This window comes from Prenolepis imparis, unplaced genomic scaffold (genome assembly GCF_030444845.1).
Source record: "Prenolepis imparis isolate NDT839.2.m4 unplaced genomic scaffold, iyPreImpa1.0 SCAF_15, whole genome shotgun sequence".
NCBI classification, from domain to species: Eukaryota; Metazoa; Arthropoda; class Insecta; order Hymenoptera; family Formicidae; genus Prenolepis; species Prenolepis imparis.
In genome coordinates this window covers 6,110,418-6,127,827 of record NW_028141173.1, presented here as the reverse complement: position 1 = coordinate 6,127,827, position 17,410 = coordinate 6,110,418, and the positions used below count along the sequence as shown (strand labels likewise).

Sequence of the window (17,410 nt, the reverse complement as noted above, 5' to 3'; positions counted from 1 at the left end):
TTATATTTTTCAAAGAAAAAAATGTGTAAACTATATCTTTATTTTAGACATTTTATTGGACAGTGTATATTATTTTTAGTTTTCACAATTTTTTCATAGATGAAATTAACCATCGCTAAATCTCTGCGATTGAAAAATAATTGAAGCTTATCCCTTTATTAAAAAAAAAAAATGAAGGATATCGCTTTTCTTAAATCTTAATAATAATAACAATGTAATATTGGCGTGCACTCTATTAATAACGGGAAGAGACGCAGATCGTGTAAATGGGGAATTACGCATGTGTAGAAGAAATTATGCCTTTTCTGCGATACGTAACAAAAATACACACTTTCGGCAAACTTGCTTTGAACATCGATCGTGCGAGATTATTCGTCGAGAAGAGTAAAGCTATAATATATATAATTGGCTGATTTTCTTTTATTTATATAATATATAATTTACCGCTCCTGTCTGTGTAATATTAATTGCACATAACGAATATCATCCTGAATGTTCCTGAAGCGAAACTCATGCTTAATCTATTAAAAATCTAGTCATGCCGAACAATAAAAAGTACAGAAGGAAATTATGAATGGTTTCTCGTCGTAATCGAATATTCTATTATCCTTATAGTGTGCTCTCCAGTCTTACAAGGGTATATTCCAGTCTATCTTACTTCGGAGCATTTTAATTAACAAAGAGTAAATTTAATTAGCCACAAATATATCTAATATTAAAAAATTGCGAGTGAAATAAACTTTCACTAAAAAACAGTCCATTTCACATTGTACGAAAAACTCATAAATGAAAAATAATATCAGAAACACAAATGCAATTGATTAAAAATTGACGAAGAATTGAAAAGTAAGTATAAACTGTATATGCAATTTGTAAAGACGCGTGTAACGGAATTAACTATGTTAATTATATAGAGATGTTCAGTCTCCTCGGAGTGTTGAATATGGAAGGCCGTGTTTGGTTCGAAGAAAACCTTACGAGAACTCCTTGGTTATATCACGCTCACAAAATTCGAACGTTCCCTGCTTTCTATATATATATAGAAATACGAATATCAATGGGTAGAATACGACAAGACGACGATTCGCGGTTAGATTAGTTAACGTTTAGTTTGCGCTTCTTCTCAGTTAACAATGCAAATATATATATAATACAATAATTTTTGACACTCTGTGTGCATTTGGCGCAGCCACCAAGAATTTACGAAGAAATTTTTCAACATTCTAATACATTTCTTACAGTTCCGTCGTAGAGAGAGATATATATAGTGTTATACGGAAGTAAAATTTATCTCGCGCAATGTGTGTGAATTTTATTCTCGATTTCTAGGTTTCTTCTCCCTTTTATACATAAACATTGAACATTCTCTTAAACATTTCTTCGCCTTCGTTTTCTCTATTTCTCCGATTTCTCTTATCTCATTCGTTCGGATTGCCTAATAGACGAATAGACCTACATCTAGTCTCATGCTAACTCACGAACGCGCGCGCGCGAAACTATATCGCCTCATATACATATATGTATATATATATATATATATATATTTTTTTTTTATCAGTCGAAACCAAGCCTAAGGATAATTTGATTCGATACTACGATTGTTTAATGATTCAGTCGTAGCGTTATTACGGGCGCATCGCTCGTATTACACGCAAAAGGAGCTTAAAATCGTAACATTACCATTAAGCGAGTTAAGAGCGACAAGAGCGCGCTGAAGCTTCTTTTATTTTTTTCTTTATTTTTCGTTATCGCGATCGAGCTCGGAGTAAGAAAGCTAATCGAATCTTCAAACTCATATGTTTATATAGCACAAAATTATATTTCGGATTGAGTCACGGATGACTCTGATATGTTTTGAATACTCTGTCTCTTGGAATACTTAACAAACAAACTTTATTGCTGCAAAATTCCAGCATGAGATAAAAAGTATCCTAAATATGAATTTGTCAACTTACAACTATTTCGGAATATTTCGATAAGAGTTTAAAAAGAAAAATTTGTTTCTTACGAATCGACATCTCTTTTCAGCGCGTCTCTTGCGACTCGAAGAGCCTCTCTCTCTCTTTCTGTTTTTTTTCTGAGCACCGTGTTTCTTAGAATGAATAAATCCGCCATCTATACTTCTTTTTCCTCCTGCGAGAAAAAGGGAGAATGGTTGAGAAGGAGCGACAGCGGGGGCCGTCATCGAAAGAGCGCCGGCCATCCCGGAAACGTCAACTGCTGATTTTCCCTTTTCCGATAGAATTTTTGTCTGAGAGATTTCTCGCTTCTTCGCGCGCCTCTAGACAACTCCACATCGAAGATTATTTAATAGACAACGCGATGAGGATATTGATAACTTCGCGGTTGAGAACTCAATTGCAGCTGAGCCGTGGAATACGGATCGTAGCTCTGAAAATTAAGAAAAAAGGAACATTATATATACGTTTTGCACACACACACACACACATATATATAATTTCTACTTTCATCTTTTATAAGGCTCCTGGCTCCTCGTCGACCATGTTGGAATTGTGACGTCAGAGGCGAGAAAACACGCTACAAATTCTTAGATGCCATTTCGAGATAAAAAGATATTTCGATGAAACAGCACTTCAGATAGCTTTAGCACACTTTAAAAATATCTTGAAAACTACCCTTTTCCCTTTATAATCAATCAACAGTAAAATGACCGTAATATGAGGCCCAGTCCGTTTAGTCTTTGCACATGCGCAGTCATTCCGCATGACAAATCTGATATCACGATCATTTTACGGGTGTTGATTGACTGTCAAGGGAAAAGAATAGTTTTCGAGGTATTTTAAAAGTGTGCTAAAGTCATTTGAAGTAGTGTTTCATCGAAATATCTTTTCATTTAAAGAATGGCATCTAAGAATTTTCAGCGTGTGCTTTCTCGCCTCTGACGTCACAATCTAACATAGCCGCGGCGAGGACCCAGGAGCCTTAATCGCGTAAAATTTTTTATTATGATTATCTTTTAAAGACTACAATTGTCAAGTCCAACTCACCTGTGATCGCTTTTTAGACACCATGAATCTCTTTTGGTGAGGATAGTAGGCACGCTGAGGGTAAACGAAGCCGTACTGCGAATTACCATATTGAGGACTGCTGTACTGAGCGTTATTTTCGTACTGCTGTTCCAACTGGTCGTAATAGTTGGCCGGGTGAGTTCGGACTATTCCGATGTCGGAGGGCGACAAGGTGTCGTAGTGCCGAGAGGGGTACACCGCGTCTAACAATGGAAGAGCTAAAAGGAAATCTTGATAAAAATAGGAATCATGTTTAGTAAAGAAATTTTTACATCATTCTTCTTATATATTATTTTTATTTGGATGTAGATATATATGTTGGTATCTTAATTATATGCAACAAAAAGAAGAGATGTCGAAACGAACCATTTCTAGCGTCTTCCTCGTCGAGGTAACCATTGTCATCTATCATATTCTCGTATTCTTCTTTAACATAGTTGCGCCAGTTTCTGTTCGAACATCGAGTAAAAATGGAATCAATATCAAGTGCGTGTGTTATTTATAGAAAGTATAGTGTTAAAAAAAGAATGAATGCTCTCTCAGCTCATTACCCGTTACGCCGTTCATTCTCCAGTACTGACAGAAGGGTATATACGTCCTCAGGATCAATGTCTAAGGGTAGGTCTCGTTTGAATCGCGGTTCCTGGTAGAACGGGACGCTGAAAATTTAAATAAGATAAATGTTTCTGTCGCTAACATAATATTTTTTTAAGGATTTAAAAATAAGAATCTAAAAATAATTCTCCGATATTACAAATCTGATAATGAAAAGTTTAAAATCTTCATCACTGGACATTTTTGTTCGCGGATGCTGTATTAAACATATCGAGGAGGAATTGATCGGGAATGAAATTACAAAACCTGTCATCCCTTTTCCGCGATGTTTGTTCGCTCGCATCGATGTCTCGCAATCTCATTTCGAAATCGCTTTGTGAATTCATTATTCTCGCTCTGTCTCGCGCAACACGCGTTTATTTCAAGATTGATCGATGCTTATCCATGACGCAAAGCTACCGGCGACGATCGTGTTCCTATATATCGGGCGCAATATATATTGTTCTCCGGCACGAATGCGATGCTTTATCTCGCCGTCGCGAACTATCCTTTGTAGACGCGATAGATGCATTCAAACTTCTTTTATTCGACACAATAACGAGTACGCGGACAATACGCGTCTTGGTCTTCGCGCAAAACGCGAAGCGGCAACAATTGTCGCCTCCTGTCGATCGACGTCGCATTGTCCTCCACGTATGATTACATCGCATTCGCAGCGGGATGGAATGATCGATCCGACGCTTGGCAGGGTTTATCGCCATCAGCTGATTGGTTGGCCATGGGCCAAAAGCTCGTAAAATACTTTCATTCAGCTCTTCGGTGTTTATCAACAAGTAGTAAGGGCTCGCCGTATTCTTAGCGCCGCTTCAAGACTCGGCTGATTATACACTTGGTCTTACTACTGCGACGATGCACGATCCGTTTCTATATGTATACATGTAGCTTTGCGTCTTGAAATGATAAGAAATTATATTAATATAATAGTATTTTGCATTTCGCGAGAAAAAAATGTACTGCGTTTAAGTATAAAATTATATTTATACCGAAAACTATAAAAGAAATATGCTCTTCCAGACATGTTAGAAGAAGGCGAGGCTTTCTATCTTCTTAATATTTATATAATTATTAGAACGTATATGTTTTTATAACTCTTTTCTACATAATCTATTAATTTACATTTTACATTCAGGTATTTTCTCTCTATCTATTCACAGAATTTGCATTTGATGAAACACTTGCGCATAAATAATCCTCGAACGAGGACGAGGCTATTGTTTAATGCATCGGCGGATTATATTGTATCACCGGCGGAAAATAAAAATAAAAAAAAAATCAGCGGAAAGCTCCGCAGCCGGAAGTATCGTCGATATAAACTCGCGGAGCGCGCTCGTCAGCTGATTGGTTGGAGATACGCCAAACAATCAAGCTGTGACCTACTTTCGCCTTCCCGGCTCCATTCAGCTTTTCGTGGGCCCACTCCCTCGAATACTCCACCACCTCCACCACCTCCAGCACCTCCACCCTCCATCACCACCACCACCAGCATCACCTGCGTCACGCATATCGAGCGATTCGTGCACTGCACCAAATTCTTCTCCGTATGCGTGATTGTGTATGTGTGTATGTGTGTGTATGCGTTTACATTTGTACTCGTCTAAATATCTATCCGTGTGCTTATACTTGCCATGCTAGAATTATCTCCCCTTGCGAGAATACGGTTTAAGAGTCGAGAATGCAATAAGCAAGAACATACTAGCGATTTTTAAGTAGAACAGGATTTTTGTTAATTTTTTCATTCTAGTTTCAATTTTTCGACCACTTTGGAGTAGATTATTTTCTTGAAACGCGAAGAGCACTTATCAAATAATTAATAGAATATCGTGATTTTCGTGCTGAAATTCATCTCTTCGGAGAATCTTAATGGGAGGGATTTAATCTGGTGATATATTCGAAATCAATCGTAATGCAAAGATTATGAACTGTAAACGAGATTTATATGCAATATCGAAGAGATTGCGATTCTTGATGCTGTGTAAAACGCGCGTTTTCTCATAAAAATATATATTCAAAGTGCTTTTAACGGCGCCTCTCGAGTGTTTCTATTATTACGGCGTTGCAGAGTTTAAGGATAACGCGTGTTACGTAATCGTGTCGAGCATATAATGGAAAACGGTGTGCGCGCGCGATTATCGCGTTATAAGAATTTCATCGTAGAAAAATTATAATCGTCCCCGGCCGAAGCGACCTGTGACATTTGCGACGTCAGGCAGAGGCAGGTGGGGTGTGCGCATTCTTGTACATTTTTCGTGTAAAAATAACGGCGGGGACGGCTAATTTTAAGACGATAATAATGTCCGCGCTCGATGAAAGTCTCGTGTGTGCGTTTAATTTTAAACACCGCCGGCCTAAGGCAATTCCGTGCGAAGCGCGAGGCCCGTCCGCTTTTACGACTTCGATATCGAGCGTCCGTTCGTGTTCACGCGATTTCCTGAAATTAGATTCGCCTCTCGATAAATCCGCACTGCACTTTCCGAGAAAGTGTATTTTTATCTCACGACCACGCACGATAATATACCAATTAACGTAACGTCGCGCTATTATCAAGCGTCATAAAAACGAGTGATGTGTCAAGGATGTTATAATCAAAATCGCGTCGATTAATTCGTCCATCTTTTAGTCGTTTCTATATTCTTCGGGAAACGAATACCGATCGGTATCTCGATCCGTTCGCGAAGATCATGTGTAAAAATGCGCAAGAGGATTTCCAATTCGGATGTACTTTTGAACGGCACCAGTCGAACATACGCTACTGATACGTTCCCCGATGACGACAGCCTCTCTCTGCAAGTGGTTCGATATGACTTCGGTCGTCAAGTCGACCGCCGCCGTCCCTGCGCCAGGGGGCAACGCCCTCACGAGCCCTCTCATCCCCCATTCAGAAGAAACGCCGGAGGAAAAGAGGGATGCTTGGTGGGCGGAAAGAGTGGAAAGGGCGCGCATGGTGATGCATAACCGCCGCCGCCGTCGAGTCGATCCATTCTTTACGTGGGGAGTCCCTGAAGTTTTGTTCTGAATTCAACTGCACGCTCGACTCCGCGATATCAAAGACGCCCCCGAGCGCTTATTGCAATTTAGAATATTAAAAGAGGAGGAAAGAAATCGTGTCCTCGATGTCCGATGTTTCATCCTGTTTCTCGATGAACAATGTAATGTTTCAGGTGCTCTTTCACCAAACAAATAAATTCTCGCTTCTGTCTGATAAAAAGGAATCACGAGCGATAAGTGAGACGGTTACAAGACTCGTCATCTGTGTATCTTTCAAGAGAGGATATTTCGTTACCTATCGCACTCTAATAGCGGTTGCTCCCGAGGAGGTATCGATCGCCGGTTATCGATTTCGGAATTAGGAGAAGTAGGACGCGGCCACTTACCTTCTCTTAACTTGTGCTTGCACCGGTTGCTGGGTAGCTACGAAACGTCTCACGATTCGGTCCGGTTTGGCCCACTCGTACGTGCTGGTCGGAGGCTGCAACGTCGTGCTGCTCGGCTGCGCGGTCGTAGTGGACTTTTCCGATCTCTTGCGCCGATCCTCGCCCGTGTAGTATCGAGAATACGGCGGAATGTCCCATACGCGCGGTCCATCCTCCTCGACCTCGTTCATGAGGACTTTACCGTAGCTGAAAGACAAGTATTACGCTCGTTATGTTGGCAAATTTAAAATTTAAAAAGAGAGAATGAGAAAGATAATACAAAATTGTAATAAAGTGCTTATTATATAGAAAAATTTTCAAGAAAAAAATTAATATAAGCTATTAAATTGTTAAAATGTGAAAAAAACCTTTTTTCATTTATCAGTTATTTAAATTTTATTTTGTACAAGAAGCAGAAACTCACTCGTAATTCTTGTCGTACGGCGAGTAAGTCTCACGGTCGTACATGGAGTTGCTAGGAGATTTGAACTGGGATGGTTTATCGTCCTCGGCGAGAGCCGCTTTCAAGCCTCCCAGTCCCGAGGAAGCAAGAGTTCCTAAAGTACGTAAAAATGGATTTCAGAATGGTCGTGCAATATTTATTGCGGCAGCGCTTTTATTTACAGCGATGCACTCACGTTTCTCCGTATTCGACGTGAAAGATTCACTGGCGGCAGCGTTGTTGGCCTGTCGATTCTGCTGATTACCGAACATTAGCGTCTCCTGCGATCGTTTCGCTGAAAGTGAGATAGCGCAGCGTTTAGGAGAAACGAATGGAAAGTGTTGAATCTGAGAGTATATATGATTCGATACGGTTTCTAGGTAGCAAATGGCGTCATTATACGTCCAAATGACGTCAGTTTGCTACTTGGATAGTTTCAACGAGAGGAAGCTTCCGAAAATTTATATTCTTAGATCTTACATTTCGGTTTCATGGCCTGATCCTCTTTCTTCGTGTCCTCCATCCTCGTAGGCAAGCACATGCCTATCGAGACTAGTGAGAACAGCAGCAACAACCACGCCCAGTTGTACGTCATCTGCGACAGAATTGCGGAATTTTAATAAATGACATCGACGCGTTCGCGCGTCACTTTAAGAATTAAAGCTACGCGATACCTTGTTCCTTCTCCCTTCGTGAAATACAAGAATATAAAAACTAGCTCTAGAGGGTTCATCGCATGAATGAAGCCCAAATGTCATGTAATGCGAAATGTGAAGAATCTATTTCCACGTTGCGTAAAAGATTGAGCGAGGGCAATAAGGGACGCTCGATAAAAGGGGTTGCTTATGTTTGCGGTTATATAAAAATATATTACGTCGAGTAGGGGAAGGGGATGTTCTATAATAATCGATAAAGCGATACAATTTCTTCAAGTATGACGCCATCGCTTCATCTGACGACTTCATAATCGACGCGGTTTACTTTCTTCGTCTATGACGCTATCGTCTGACGTCTACGCGCAAGAGTTTGCAGCTGCTACATCACATGTGTGTAACTTGATCAAGTGCTTCTTATCAAACTTGGGTTTTATCGTGTGTCAGAGCGATCCTACATTAATATATAAAAGAATTTTCCGCAAGAGATTATTAATGGATATCCTAAAACATCGACCCTAAAAGTGCGGCTTTAATTTTTAATCGATATCTTTGAAACTTTATCGAGTTGTAATTGGAGAACTCGAATTTGTGGAATTTGCACCAATATTTAACTTGTTTATTGGAGAAGTCATTAGATATCCCAGAGAAATTCCATACTGCAACATTTCCGCATATCGCACGATCGAGTCGCGCACATTAATTGCTCTCAATTGGTCTTTCATTAATGAAGTATGAAGTATGAAGATCCTGCAAGTTAACACGCGTAATTACATGAACTCTAATAGTGATGCTGGAAATGGCTGGGACAAAGTAACAGAGAGAACACACAATAAGTAACGAAATGTCAGAGTTCAAAATTGCGTACAGAAACGAGATGTATGTATATATTTACGCGACTGCGTATTTACATTACTCTGTGCGATAACTTCGCTTATTGTACCTCGCAGTTTCACATAGCAAATAGCTCGAGTTACGCAATATGAAATACAGAAAATTTAATCAGATTTTCAGTAAAAAAAAAAAAAAAAAAAAAAAAAAAAAAAAAATACATGTGCACCTCTGACATTTTAGATATTTTGCAGTAAACTTTTGTAATATAAATGTCATTTAATTTGTGTGTTCATGTATATTTATGTTATAAAACATACGATTAAAATTACACTCATTAAATATTAAAATATTTTTTTCATTCATTGTTAATATTTAAATAACGTTTATGAAACACACATTCGGAAAAACTAATCTCGCTTTCGCGATAATTATATGCTGAAGTGTCACGTTAAACGATCGAAAGATTAAACGCTTATGGGAATTACGCTCCCGATATTGACATCTGTCCGAAATGAACGGCAAAGTTTGACAATTAAAGCGACCTGTGCAGTAACGTCAAACCGGATATAGTAGACCTAGAAATCGTACACTTGTTGCATCTACAAATACTATAGTCATTTATCAGTATACGAGCGTATACGAGCTTACACGGCTAGGCGAGTCGCTTAATTAAAAATGCATTTCACTGAATGAGAATTTCATTGACAAGTCTGCGGACGATAAATGCCTCTTTCTCTCCGCCTTTAATCACTTTATTATTGTTAATTAGTTTCAATTATAACGAGAATGTCGATGAAAAGTATTATTGTTTCAAAGAAATATAGACGGAAGCGTAAAGTTACATTTAATCCCGAGAACCAGCAAAGCTCTTTCAAGTCTCTCGAAACATACAAATTGTTATACGAACATTATTCAAATATTTAATGAATAATATTTAATGAAATAAAATTTTTTTGATTTTCAGTCGCGCAACTACCTGTATGAATGCGCTAAGGACGGCCGACCGCGCAAAAGCGGGCGTTTAAAACTATATACATATATCGCGAGTCGCTTGAATTTCTTGAGGATCCTATTTAATTTCCGGATAATTGATCGAAATCGAGAATAAAAAAAACATAAGAATACACACACGAAAGTCAGTCACAGAGAATCTGATCTCGTTTACCTTGCGAGACGTGGCGATCGTTGGTTTCAACCCTTCACGCTCGTCCTCTCCTTCGCCTTGAATGGTCCTTCGCTGATCCTTGGGCTGGCACCAAGAGAGCTGGAGAATGAGCGCGTCCTAGCGTATCCGCCGGCTCGGGGTGGAATGAATGTCGGGGCTCGGCAGGACGAGTAGAAAAGCGGGTACGGTCGATCAACCAACCCCCACCTTGGTGAACGAGCATTCCCCGTCTCTCGACTCGGTGGTGAGCACCCTACGACGACGACGCTGCTGGCTGCGCGCGCGCTGCGTTTCCTCGACACACGACATCAAGGGATATACGTATATGTGTACGCTGATGTGTGCTGGTGCGCACACACGATCCCATCGTGATATAAGAGAGACGTCTGCCCACGCGATGACCCAACTGCGTCTTCTCGACGGATCCCCGGTGCTCTACGTGGCGTCGTAAGGATCATTTGCGTGAGGATTTTGTTGTTATTTTGCCGTCGAAAGCCTGTCAGCCGATATTATCGAGAGGCGAAGTTTTTACGGCTTCCTGTCATCGGTTTACAAGTTGCGGCGTGAAGATGAAAATCTGCATCAGAAAAATCGAGAATATAATGAACGTTTTAAGTCTCTTTGAAAGGTTGAAGATTTTTTTTCATATTAAGATACGATTAGGATCGTTTGTGATATTAATGATATGAATTCTTTGCACGCGCGCGTTTTTTTTTTTATAAAGTAATATAAATCGCTCTGCTATAATTTGATATTTCTGTAACCCGAGCGGCATTTTTCTTTGACGAAAGGGCATAGATCCGTTTACGCTTTTCTACCAGCCCTTGAATGTAGTTTAACACGGCTGTTTAACAAACACGGGTCGTTTCTTCTTGAAGGAACGCAGCCTTCCCTTTAGAATCAAGAAGAAACCACAGAAAAGTATGCAACTATTTCTGTATTCTATTAAGCTATTTTTCCATTTTATTAAAATAGAAAAATAGCTCTCTGTTATTTATAATTTTCTCTATTTTATAAAGGAGAATTTTCTTTATATAAATGTATCTTATAATTATATATCTTATACATAATTATAATCTTGCATTTTTGTGTCGTCAATCCAGCATTAAAATAAAAAAAAATTGTTAAAAAGAAAAACCGATGTTCTACTATACTTAATGCATGACACGTAGAGCCTCGGAAGAATTAATAGAAAATTAAAGCACCACATATCGCGGACATAGCAACCCCACTGCGTCATATATTGACTATGATGACGTTATCTACTCGCCTTTAATTTTAATGTGACCGTTATGCAAACGTCATAGGGGTAGTTTTTCTTTGGCATTTGAAACGGTGACGTACAAGTCGCGATTCTACTATGTCTATAATAATAATACATATACTTAGAGAAACAGTAGAGACGTGTATATTTTCAACCGGAACATTATCTATTTTCTCAATCTATCTTCTCAATCTATCTTCACTTATCAAACATTTACTTTTCATACCGCGTTATATGTTCGGATAAATTTAGGAAAAAGAGAAGTCGCACGGTGCGATTAAAAAAGTGAATCTGGAGCGCAAGTGATGGAGCGAATAAAAATTCAATAGAAGATCAAGATTAGAAAACGATGTTTCCATATTTGTTTTAGATACTTTTCAACTTAAAGGATACGATAACAAAATTATGTATAAATCTATTGAATTCTTATTCCTACCCTCTCTGATATTTGCTTTTCACTAATCATATTCTACATGTTTTAATATGTGTATAACTAATTATTATCTTGATCTGTCGACAAATCTCTATTCACACGTGAGACAATTGTGAATATAATTTTAAAAAACTATATATAGATATAATTTGAATATAATTTAATATAACTATATATATATATATATATATAATATATATACAAGTTGAAGTTTTATTTTTTTTCTTCTACACTTTTCTTAATCTGAAAACACATAGGTCTACATAGATATACATGTATCAAGATTTATGTAAATTATATTCACAACGTCGAAACAGATTAAGCCATGTGAGATATATAGGCTGTTTGGCTTTAGGGTAAAAATCTCCAATGACGATCTCATACGACGAAGTCAGCACAGCCTAGTACCGTACATTACTTCGTCGCGAGGGAGAAGAGAGATTCTCTCTGGCCTCCATCCCTTCGTTCCGTATTCATCCCCAATCACCTAGCCTCAGCCCCCGCAACAGGCCGCACGCCTACGCGAGGACGTTACGCGCCCACGCGCGCAATTTCCCTTTCCTCTTCCACCTCCACGGTAGAGAATCGCGACGGGAACCGGGGGACATATTTTCCGCACCATCAGATCGACATCCCTACATCAAGTATCAGGGTTACGGAGTTAATAACAGTTATCGTAAATGCGAAAATATGACAAATGTTAATCGATAATGTAAATATTATTACATTTGTTTTATATTTGTTTTATGAAGCTCGAAATATAATAGAATATAAATAGCTTTCTCTTTATTGTGAAAAGAAGAGTAAGGAAACTTTTATTTTTACCTACTTGGACCTACTCGCTATATGCAAAAGTATCTAGTCCCTAGACGATTTTGACGAAACTGTGTCTGTTATTTTTTGCAAAAGGGTCGGTACGTGACCACAAGAATCTCTGTTATGTAGAAGAAATGTCTCTAAATAAATGCGACTCTTGGAAGCTTCCCGGGGATGATGTCGCTGCACTTAAAGTAATATCACGTCCGATAACATCAACGGATGAGCACTCGCTCGTAGCTGAAGAGACTCCTTGACGGGTGAAACGAAAACTGACATGAAAGCTATAAACGTGGATTATTTTTGCGCATGTTGTGTGAATAGTGTGTTTACCTTGAGATAATATTTATCTTAATACTCTATGTGCAATTTTGATCTCGACAAGTAAATTCGAACGTTTAAATTGGATTATCTACAAACTCGTGACACAGAATTCTATTTATAATCTCATGTGACATATTTATTTCAGCATATGTATTTCGATTCTTCAAATCAATTTTCTTCATTATAGGACATACGAAATTATAAATAGAACTATCTAAAGAAGCGAAAGAACTTTTATACCTAGCAGCACTTATCAAACGATAGCTCGAGGCAATATCAAAGAACTGAATCGAACGTAGAAGCTGCGTGTCGAATCGATCAGACGCCCTCGCGGATATCTCGTTAAAATTAAAATTGCCTGCACCGCCGGATTCGCAAGCCCATCGATCGAATCATCGATGCAAACGACAGGCGGGATGAATACAAATGGCTGGCGATTATTTCCATCCGTATCTCCGGTACGAGAGTATACACGATCATGTCGATTCCCCGAGCGATGACGAGCGCGAAAGAATCGTTTCGGAAGTAGTCGCGCCGTTTCATTGGGTCGGCCCTAGTTTCGCGAGGCGAGTCGAGTCGTCGCTCTCTACTTCGCCACCTCGGGCTGCGACGCCTCTCCCGGTGTATCCGCCCTCGCAACGTAATTGACCTACTTTCGTTAGCATCGTCGTTGTAGTCTCCGTTGTCGTTGTCGCAAGTCGTTGCAGCACGCTTGCGCAAATTGCCATTGCGCGAGTACACAACACGTTGGTGGACAATAAGTGCAGCCGGCGCTTCCAGCAAATTGCAGGAGTCTGCGCCGAGCGCTTCGCCGTCGTGGAAAAATAGGGGCGCATGTTTACTCCCTCCCTCTCTTTCTCTCGATCTGTAATCAAACGAAACATTATTGAGTCGAATGGAAAAAACTCATATCTCTTGGCTTCATGGGAAAAAATTTCCAGTAAAAGCGGTCGGAAATGAGATTTCTCAAAGAATCGCCAAGTGCTAGTTTTTCTACAAATGTTACGAGATGAATTGAATAATTGGACAATTCCAGTTAATGAATGAATCCTGAGTCTGAATTTTATAGAGAACTTGACACGAAAGGGGCTGCGCCAAGTGCTAGAAATAAGAATCTCGTCGAAAACTTTCCAAACGATCTTTTTAATTAAATTTTCTAGATAACGAACAGTTAAGTACATTTGTTATTACTAGGAAAATTTAATTAAATTTGTGCCAACTATCGAGACGACGAGACTCTCTCTTTCTCTAAATATTTTTTTGCACCTCTCTTCGAAAATTATTAAATTTGCCGACTATAAAGAAACAGGATTCATTTTACATTTTTTTTTTTTCACGTTTCTCTTCATTTGCGCTTTACACAGTACTCTCGTAGCAACCTTAATCCGGAAGCATAATGAGCTTTTCTCCCTCTCTTTTTTTTTCTTTCTTTCGCGTATAAATGATGTGTCTGAAGAATCTTATCGCTATCATTTTACCGTAATGATTTATGAGCTATGTTACTTTCGCAATCACGTCTTGTTTTCTTTCTTCTGGTTAAAAATAGCCACGGATTATTCGCGATACGTTGCCATTCATAATTTAAACCGCAAACAAGTTGGTAAAACAAAAAATGAGTCGATGAGAGAGAGAAAAAAAGATGAGACCAATTTAGCACCAGAATATGAAAAAAGTATTGAAAGATTTATAGCATATCAAATTATAGTATGCTTAAGAGAAAATAATATAAAAGGTATTTAAAAAAATATATACTTTTATTATTATAAAAATAAACTATATTATCTAGATACTCTAGATTTTCAATTTTAATTTCAACGCAATATATTAAATTCTTTCTCTGATGATATTCAGTTCTTTGCTTTGTAAAGTTTTTCTACGCAGAGAAATCTCTCTCATCGGTTTTATCGCACTCACATCGTCCGTTTCGCACGAGGCCGACTTTCGCAAAGTCGACTATAACGATGAGCGAGTGATAAAGTTGAACGAAAAGAAAAGAAAAAAAAGAAAACAAAACAAATAGCATGCGATATTGGCCAAGTTTCTTTTTCCACAGAGAGGGAGAAAAGACAGTCTTCGCGAGAATTTTTCGCTTCCGTTAAACTTCGATCAGGCTTGCTGGCTAGTCTGTGAGTATAATCGCGAGGGGTTTCGTAAAATCGCGTAAGTCTTGATTGAGTATCGGCGTCCCCCCGTAGGCCGGGCTCCCATTGACGTCAGTCTTTGAGTTCGTCGAGTGGCGAATCCCCGTGGCACGACCGGTCAAAGAGAGAGGGATGATGGAGGGGCGGACGGTCTCGCCTTCTCTTCTCATCCCCTCTTGACGGGGTGAGAATACAGTGACGTCATACGATCCGCGTCTCGTGCCTCCTTCCCCCGAGATCTATTTACTCGCATTATCTACCAGCAGATTAAAGAGCGTTTGTTGTGATGTTGACGACATGTGTCATAAGCCGGACAACACGTGTATGTTATTTCGATGACACTCGATAGACTCGGATAGAATGTAGACGCTGAAAGTAGACATCTCCACTACGATAAATATACGAAATATAGTCGAAAATTAAAGTAATGAGAATGTATTTTTTTTAATAATAAAATTTAAAAAATTATTAAAAAGACATATAATCAAGATTGATGTTATAAATAAATTGTAGCAAAAAAAATATCTTCTACGGAAAGAATCTCCAATAATTAATGTTGCAAAATAAACAAAGATTTTATATTATTTTATATTTTTATATTATTCAATTTACTAAATTTTTATCATTATAATAAATATTAAATATAATAAAATATACATATATATATAATAAGGTTGAGTCACATCGAGAGAAAAAAAAATAGTATATATAAGATATTTTATATATATATATACTTACGTCTATAGGTTAGAAAGTCCCGAGGGTGAAATTAGTTGATACATTTGTGAATTAGAACCGCAATCGAGCGTTTTTAATAACCAGCGTGACATTGCGGGCTCTCGCTGTGTACGACCCTGTACAACGTGAAATGTAATGAGTTCGTGGAAGAGGGATGGTCCCGAAGGAACGGATCGATGTTCCCGCTGCGTAGTAAAGGACGCCTGTTGATATGAAACAGGAGCGGTTTCATTCATGAAAATGGCAAAACGAGAAGCGTTCGCGCTTCGCGGACGCTTCGACGTTATTTCGATGCAAATGCAATTTTTATCGCAACTCTCTTGCCGGGATACAAAATTTTCGCGTATATTTCATCCTTCACCTTCTGCGTATATCGTATTTCCCAAAAGAGATGTACATCTTTTTACATGTATATATATATATATATATATGTGTATATCGCGACTTTTTTTTCTCTTTCATTTCTAGGAAAATTTCAGACACCAAAAATTCCGGCAGCGAAATCGCGATATACCGGGTTCCCATTTTAAAGGACCCACTCAAATATCTCAGAAACACTACGTTAAATCAAAAAATGTTTCCTACAAAAGTTGTAGGGTTTCGAGGGGGACATAACATAGTAATATTCATATGACCTTGGGCGGCGTCTCCAAGGTCAAGTGAAGGTGAGAATAAATTTTTTAAATGGAAACCCATATTTTTTATTATATCATCTTTTTCTACTAATTAATTTGAACAACTTTTATCTGAAGCATTTTTTTTCTTCAAAATTCATTCTCACCTTCACTTAAGGTTAACCTTCACTAACCTTGCGGAGACGCCGCCCAAGGTCAAATGAATATTACTATGTTATGTCCCCCTCGAAACCCTACAACTTTTGTAGGAAACATTTTTCGATTTAACGCAGTGTTTCTGGCAATGAGATATTTGAGTGGGTCCTTTAAAATGGGACACCTGGTATATATATATTGCATCGTGATAAAAAGAAACATGCAGAGAAAAGATAATATAGAATAGAAGATAAAAAAATCGCATCTTTTTAATCACATATAGTATTGCTTCATTTTTTATCTCTTTCGTACTAACAATAAAATGTTAACCAAACCTCTAATTTTTATGTAACGAGCTTCGAATTTTCACAACTCTTTATGCAGGATATAAAACGCAATTACACATCCCCAATTTAGGAAAATTAATATAACTGACGAATCGCTATTCTTTGTTTCACAACAATACGTGAATATCCGCATGTAACAATGTAATAATAATTTAATTATACCTTCTTACCTCGAGCGTAGTTTATTAGTGCGAGTGCATAGAAAAATTCCGTTGATCGTACACCAAACGTCCTCTGTCGGCCAACATTGAGACTTGAAGGACGAATAAAGGGTAGAGCGCAAACTCGCACTGATAAACGAGTCGACCAATCACGATCGAGCATTCTCGGTTGGAAATCTCAAGAACGCTCAACTCCGATTGGTTCGCCGCCTGACAAGTTTCGTTGTTTACTCTTTTTTTTTTTACGTATTCTAAGGCCACAATTTTG

The 17,410-nt window shown here is 38.5% G+C and overlaps 1 protein-coding gene across 3 annotated transcripts; it reads right to left on the bottom strand.

Annotated features, from left to right (window-relative positions):
• Nucleotides 1-37: 37 nt before the first annotated feature.
• LOC145946271 (prohormone-2) lies at nucleotides 38-17,284 on the bottom strand. 3 transcript variants are annotated; one of them, XM_083055808.1, is made up of 12 exons: nucleotides 17,152-17,284; nucleotides 15,865-16,067; nucleotides 13,639-13,850; nucleotides 10,149-10,725; nucleotides 7,977-8,091; nucleotides 7,693-7,791; nucleotides 7,479-7,611; nucleotides 7,016-7,261; nucleotides 3,581-3,688; nucleotides 3,396-3,478; nucleotides 3,009-3,259; nucleotides 38-2,391 (listed from the first exon to the last, which is right to left on the bottom strand). In XM_083055808.1, exons 5-12 carry the CDS (start codon nucleotides 8,089-8,091, stop codon nucleotides 2,308-2,310), a joined length of 1,119 nt encoding a protein of 372 aa, XP_082911934.1. In that variant the 5' UTR covers nucleotides 10,149-10,725; nucleotides 13,639-13,850; nucleotides 15,865-16,067; nucleotides 17,152-17,284; the 3' UTR covers nucleotides 38-2,307. The 3 variants fall into 3 exon arrangements, with proteins under 3 accessions (XP_082911934.1, XP_082911933.1, XP_082911935.1); XM_083055807.1 differs by lacking the exons at nucleotides 15,865-16,067; nucleotides 17,152-17,284 and having other exon boundaries at nucleotides 13,639-14,696; XM_083055809.1 differs by lacking the exons at nucleotides 15,865-16,067; nucleotides 17,152-17,284 and having other exon boundaries at nucleotides 3,009-3,247; nucleotides 13,639-14,689.
• Nucleotides 17,285-17,410: the final 126 nt, after the last annotated feature.

Excerpts from the sequence above, each read along its gene's own strand:
- LOC145946271 (XM_083055808.1), bottom strand. The coding sequence starts at position 8,091 with ATGACGTACAACTGGGCGTGGTTGTTGCTGCTGTTCTCACTAGTCTCG. Across the intron at positions 7,262-7,478 it reads CCGTACGACAAGAATTACGA|CTACGGTAAAGTCCTCATGA; the intron begins GTGAGTTTCTGC and ends CTTGTCTTTCAG. Across the intron at positions 3,479-3,580 it reads GAGAATGAACGGCGTAACGG|AAACTGGCGCAACTATGTTA; the intron begins GTAATGAGCTGA and ends ATGTTCGAACAG.